The 5491-nt window shown below is 43.3% G+C and overlaps 1 protein-coding gene across 1 annotated transcript; it reads right to left on the reverse strand.

Moving 5' to 3' along the window:
- Nucleotides 1-907: 907 nt before the first annotated feature.
- Nucleotides 908-5101, reverse strand: pim1 (Pim-1 proto-oncogene, serine/threonine kinase). Its single transcript, XM_039801586.1, has 6 exons — nucleotides 4679-5101; nucleotides 4275-4381; nucleotides 4116-4166; nucleotides 3607-3973; nucleotides 2789-2965; nucleotides 908-2656 (listed from the first exon to the last, which is right to left on the reverse strand). The coding sequence occupies exons 1-6, from the start codon at nucleotides 4758-4760 to the stop codon at nucleotides 2442-2444; spliced, it is 999 nt and encodes a 332-aa protein (XP_039657520.1). The 5' UTR covers nucleotides 4761-5101; the 3' UTR covers nucleotides 908-2441.
- Nucleotides 5102-5491: the final 390 nt, after the last annotated feature.

Genomic DNA, 5491 nt, shown 5'->3' on the forward strand with positions numbered 1-5491 from the left:
TAGATCTAAGACTTAATATTAGTTTACACTGTGTTGACATGGGATCAGGTCATACTGCAACATTAGGAGTACTGATTATTAGGTCATCTAATGAAGGTAGGGAGCAACAGGGGCCCAAAAAGACAATGTTTGCCCCAGGCCAGGGTCCTCTTACAGGCTAATCCAGCCATGCTCCTTGGTTATTTTAGCCCATATCAATGCATATAATACGGAACATCCAGTATATGGCTATATGTAAATACTTAACAGAAGCATTGAGAAATTTCTAATCAAACCCTTAGCAGTGGTTTAACAGAGCTGAAATCCTGATCTGTCTAATTTCGCTCTGTGGGATAAGCATGCACACTGTCCTCTGTTCCTGCATGTGTATATTTTACGATAACTCATTGGGTAAATGCTTCAGCCATTTCAGATCACCTTGTCAAGCTCCAACTTATATCAGGATAATAACTCTTCAATATCAAGTACCCTCTCAGACAAATACAAGTCTAAGTTCTGTATGAATGAACAATTATTCTATCGATAAATATAGTCAGTGCTGTTTTCCATTCTTAAATATCGGTTTGTAATAGAAAGTCAATTCTGAGAACGTTTTGAGCTTGTTTTCTTCAACATGTAAGCACCCTGCCCCTTTTCGTTGCCATCTACCTTCTGTCAGCCTCTCTTCTCTTATCTCTTCATCGGTTCTCCGTATTTGCTGCTTTTCTACAGAGGTGTCAAACAGGAAACCTGCCTAGAGAATTGTATAACCTGACCTAGTAAATTCTATTTATGTGTTTAAATGCCATATGTACTGCAGTTCTTTAAACTTTTTTTAAATAAATAAATTCTATCCTAGCACAAGTTGTTTCACTCTGACACGTGATACATACTGTTACTTGAGGCAATACAAAGGAGTCAAGTGTCATTGTTAAAAAAATATTTATTGAAATCGTATAAAAATAGTTTCTAACATAATTTACAATTCTAATTTGAATGGATGAAAAAACAACAATCCAAGCTGCATTCAAACTAGAAGTTTTCTCATTTTCACATCTCACACACAAACATGACATTTGCACGCGCACACACACACACACACACACACACCCAACATTCGAAATTCATTTGCTCACACAGCAGACAACAGCGTGACAAAACCAGTTACCATCAGTAGACGTTCAATGTTTAGATACATTAAGATGGAAGTGCTTTTGGGACTATTTACACGTTATGTATATTACATACACAAACATACCCACAAACACATCTGCTCTTTTCAAATTCCAAGCCATAAATATGGTTTACAAAAAAAAAAAAATTCATCTCGTCTTTGTTTCTTTTAAATAATCTGTGGGCCCTTATGTGACTGTGGAATGAAATACAATACAGACAGCCGAAATTCTCTCATAAATAAATAAATAAATTCTGCGCTCATTGAGTGTGAGAAAGAAGTCACAGCAATAATAAATATCATTATTATTTACAATTCTTGACCCACCGAATTGTAAGACCTGTGTGAGGCACTGTTTAAACATAAAAATAAAATAAAATAAAAAAAATTGAAAAGTGAAGAGCAGAGGATGTTGTATTTCGGTATGGTTACGTTTGCATTGTGGTGTGCATTCCGGTGGATGTGAACCTTGTGTTGTATACAGTACAACAAGAGAAGAAGAGGAAGTGGAGGTTGTAGAGTAGAGGTGGATGCTGTAGTAAATAGAGTGAGGTAAGTCCAGTGTTTCTTTTTTATGATTCGTTTGCACAGGTTTGCTGCAGCCGGAGCTATGAGGTTGTCTGGTTGCTAATGACATTGGAGTACTAGACGTAGTGATAGCAGTGGTTGTAAAATGACATAGGCTTTACTGATCTAGGCCCATGAGAGGAAAAAACAGCAATGAACAATATAAAGCCTTTGTACGGAGTAAGGAGCAAAAATGTCTCTGAGAAGAAGAGCCTTATTTGCTTTCACGAATTCAAGTATTTTCAGGGTCCTCCAACAATCTCACAGAAGGCACTTTTTCTTGTTGTTGTTGAGAATCAACGCTCCTCTTTGCCAACGCCTCTGCTCTTCCCATCCTGCTGCGACAGAGAGAACAGAGGGAGAGAGAGAGCAGAGTACAGCGCAGACTGTTCATTCAGCAGAAACAGCGAGTGCGTGTACTGGATTTGCTCAACGCAGGTGTCTGTGCATACAGAGCATGCCCTCCTACCGACGCCAGTCAACGGCTGGGAAAGTCATGTAATTGGGGTGGAGAGGGTCTGTCCTGCCAGGTTGAAAAAAGACATGATGGTTTTGTCATGACCTGGGTTTTTTCTCTGTGGGTAGTCCTTTACACATTGCTCTCACCAGTGTCAGGACCGCTCCCCTCCTCTCTGCTTCAAGTCGGTTACATAAGTCTTTTGTAATAGCCTCTTGGATCAGTGCGGTCCAGTTCAGACCTGAGCAGCCCTGTTTGCCTCCATCACCGAGCCACAGCCACAGGGGTGGGCGTGAAGGCTGCGGGCTCGTGGCTGATGCTGTGCAGCCTGATCTCCGTGTTCGTCTTCTCTGTCTGCACCGTGGACGGGACTACAGAGGAGGACGTGCTCTGCAGCCACGGGTGATTGACGATGTCCTCGAAGGATGGACGGTCAGCTGGCCGCAGAGACAGACACCACTTGATCAGCTGCTGGCATTCTGAAGGAGGATGGGAGGGAGGACAACCAATAAGTCTGGAGCAATAAACTAGGAGCATGAAATATTGCACACCTGGCTGTCAACGCAAAAAAAAAAAAAGCTAGAACGTGTATCATTGCAATGTGAATTTACCTGTGGAGATCCTCCTCCGGAAAAGGACCTGTCCTCTTGTGATCTCCTCGTCGTGTTCAAATGGAATGTCCCCACACACCATGTCATACAGCAAGACCCCCAGGGACCAAACTGTGGCAGAGCGTCCATGATAGCGATGATATTTGATCCACTCCGGTGGGCTGTACACTCTTGTGCCTGTCAGGTGGGAGGAAATAAAAAAAAATATATATATTTTTTTTTAAAACTGTGAGCTCATTTAACAATAATGCACAAATCAACACAACTATCAGATATGTTAGAGCACTGACTGATTGTATTCTCGAGTCAAATTGATAAAAAATAAAATAAAAATAACAGCTATGCAGATGGGGAGTTAAATGGCAAATGTAAAGCTGAGCTGTATCTGAGGCTATTATCTGAGCTCAGGTGCCAGGGAGCGTGACAGGCGGTGTGTGTGTGCATAAGAGAGATTATGTGTGTGTGGGAGGGGGAGCGGACATGTGACTTTGTTTACAAACTTTGAGTTGTAAAAAATGCAGCTTCCCTCCTATGGGGGGCGCCAAAGCAAAGGCAATGCTGCTCAGCCAGTATTAATAGGCTGCTGTGTGTGTGTGTGTGTGTGTGTGTGTGTGGGGGGGGGGAGATGACACAACCTAGGAATTCCTGTTGGGGTGTGTGGGCACAAATCATAAGACTAAAGAGGTTCACTGGTCTACGGAAATGGCTGTGACATTAAAAAAAATATATATATATATCTCCCCTAGTGTTTTCCGATAAAGATAAAGATATTTTAAAAAATGACACATCACAGCATGTTTTGAGCATTGATTACTCACCATCAAAGTCTGTGTATATGGTGTCTTTGAGCAGGGCTCCAGATCCGAAGTCAATAAGCTTCATCTCTCCGGTGCGGAGGTCGATGAGAATGTTCTCGTCTTTGATATCCCGGTGCACCACGCCGCAGTTATGGCAGTGCCGCACAGCCTCCAGCACCTGGCGGAAAAAGCTCCGCGCGAGCTCCTCCGGTAAGGCACCTTTCTCCGTGATGAAGTCGAACAGGTCCTTGACGTTTTCGGGCCTCTCCATCACGATGATGAAGCTGTCCGGTCGCTCGAACCAGTCTAGCATTTTGATAACGCCACGGAAGCCCGTCCCTACTTTCTTCAACAGCACAATCTCCAAAGGGACCCGGGAGCCATTAGGCTGAAAAGACAACAATAACACATATTTAGTATTTATTACATATGGACGTGCCAACAACATTATAGCTATACAGAATAATGGCTGTTAGGTCGATATTAACGCTAATAATAGTATAACACGGTTTTTGTATATCGTTTCTTACCAGCTCTCCCCAGTCGGAGATTCTGTCCTTGGCCACATGTTTGACAGCGACCTACAGAGCAAAGAAGAAACCGCGTCAAATGACTTGCGTACAAAGCAGCTGGTATAAAGTGCAACATGTCGTATTTGTAATAACACATAAGGAATTAACGTTACTAACCGGAGCTCCGTCGGTTATCCTTGTACCGGAGTAGACAGTGCCGAAGCCGCCGCTGCCCAGCACCGCGCCGACCTGATACAGCTTCTCGAAAGGCTCCTTCTCCTTCACTGCAAAAAAAAAAATATAAACACAGCCGGTAAATACCACGGAAGAAACCATGCTAGTCCCTCTGTAAACACGGCTGTGCGTATAGCACAGCAACGTATTAAGATATCAGAACACAGTAATAATAAGGATAATATGTTGTTAATTGAAATTATGCTTAAACGAAGTGCGTCCTTGAACATTAGCAGGTAACGTTAGTAGTATGTGTGGACTGAGCCACGCTAAGCGGGCTGCCAGCCATTGCTGCATCCCCGTCCTCCATGATGAAACGATGTGGGGGGAAAAAAGGGGCTTCTAACCTTGATGAACTTGGAGCTGGATTTTCGCCGGCATGTCAACAGTGGAGATGTGGGCCAGAGAATTGAGCTTGGACAGCAACATTCCTTTGAGGATATCCACCACAGGCCTACGACGTTTGTGTTCTTCGTGTTTTCTTGGTTTACAACAGTAGTTTTATTCCGATAGTACGGCTCTCCCGTCTCCCGTGTAGAGCTTACAGTCCACGTTGCAGAAACAAAAATGCGGTAGGGATCCTTTCATCCGGATAGAAGAAAAGGCGCTTGTGATCCAAGGAAATATAGCCAAAAACTTCGTCCCGGGTTAACTGAGTTCACATTTAAACCTAAAGCGAAACCCCTGTTGTTTCCCGCAATGTTTTGTAAACAGTTATACGATATAAACAGAGAAGACGGTGTACAGTGCGATGCTTCAGTCGGACACCGGCTCTTGGAAACAACTAGTAGGGGGGGAGGACGGTTATAAGGCAGTAGTAAGAGGGCGTTACAGCACGCTCTGACGTCAATGTTTCACCGCCCCTTTCCACTCTCTGCACCAATAGGACTGCACATACGCACTCCAAACGTACGTCAATCACCAAATGAAAAGAAAGCCAACCTCATAACCGGCTATGCTGGCTGGGCCATATACGGACGTGGCGGGAATAAAAACGCGCTAAAAAAAAAATTAAATAAATAAAACTGAGTAGTGATTATGAATTCAAGTTGAAGGGAAATGCTAATTCAAAGCCAAGTCTCCCCCATGGTCTCCCCTCTTGTCTTCTCCGTTCGCGGGAAACTGACTCAGAGAATAAGATGACCAGACTATGCTTCACA

This window comes from Perca fluviatilis, chromosome 5 (assembly GCF_010015445.1).
Source record: "Perca fluviatilis chromosome 5, GENO_Pfluv_1.0, whole genome shotgun sequence".
NCBI classification, from domain to species: domain Eukaryota; kingdom Metazoa; phylum Chordata; class Actinopteri; order Perciformes; family Percidae; genus Perca; species Perca fluviatilis.

What these genes read in the sequence shown, in the direction of transcription:
- pim1 (XM_039801586.1), bottom strand. Translation starts at nt 4,760, where the DNA reads ATGTTGCTGTCCAAGCTCAATTCTCTGGCCCACATCTCCACTGTTGAC. An exon ending in GGATAACCGACGGAGCTCCG is followed by an intron (nt 4,167 to 4,274) that starts GTTAGTAACGTT and finishes TTTGCTCTGTAG; the next exon opens with GTCGCTGTCAAACATGTGGC. An exon ending in CCGGAGGAGGATCTCCACAG is followed by an intron (nt 2,657 to 2,788) that starts GTAAATTCACAT and finishes ATCCTCCTTCAG; the next exon opens with AATGCCAGCAGCTGATCAAG.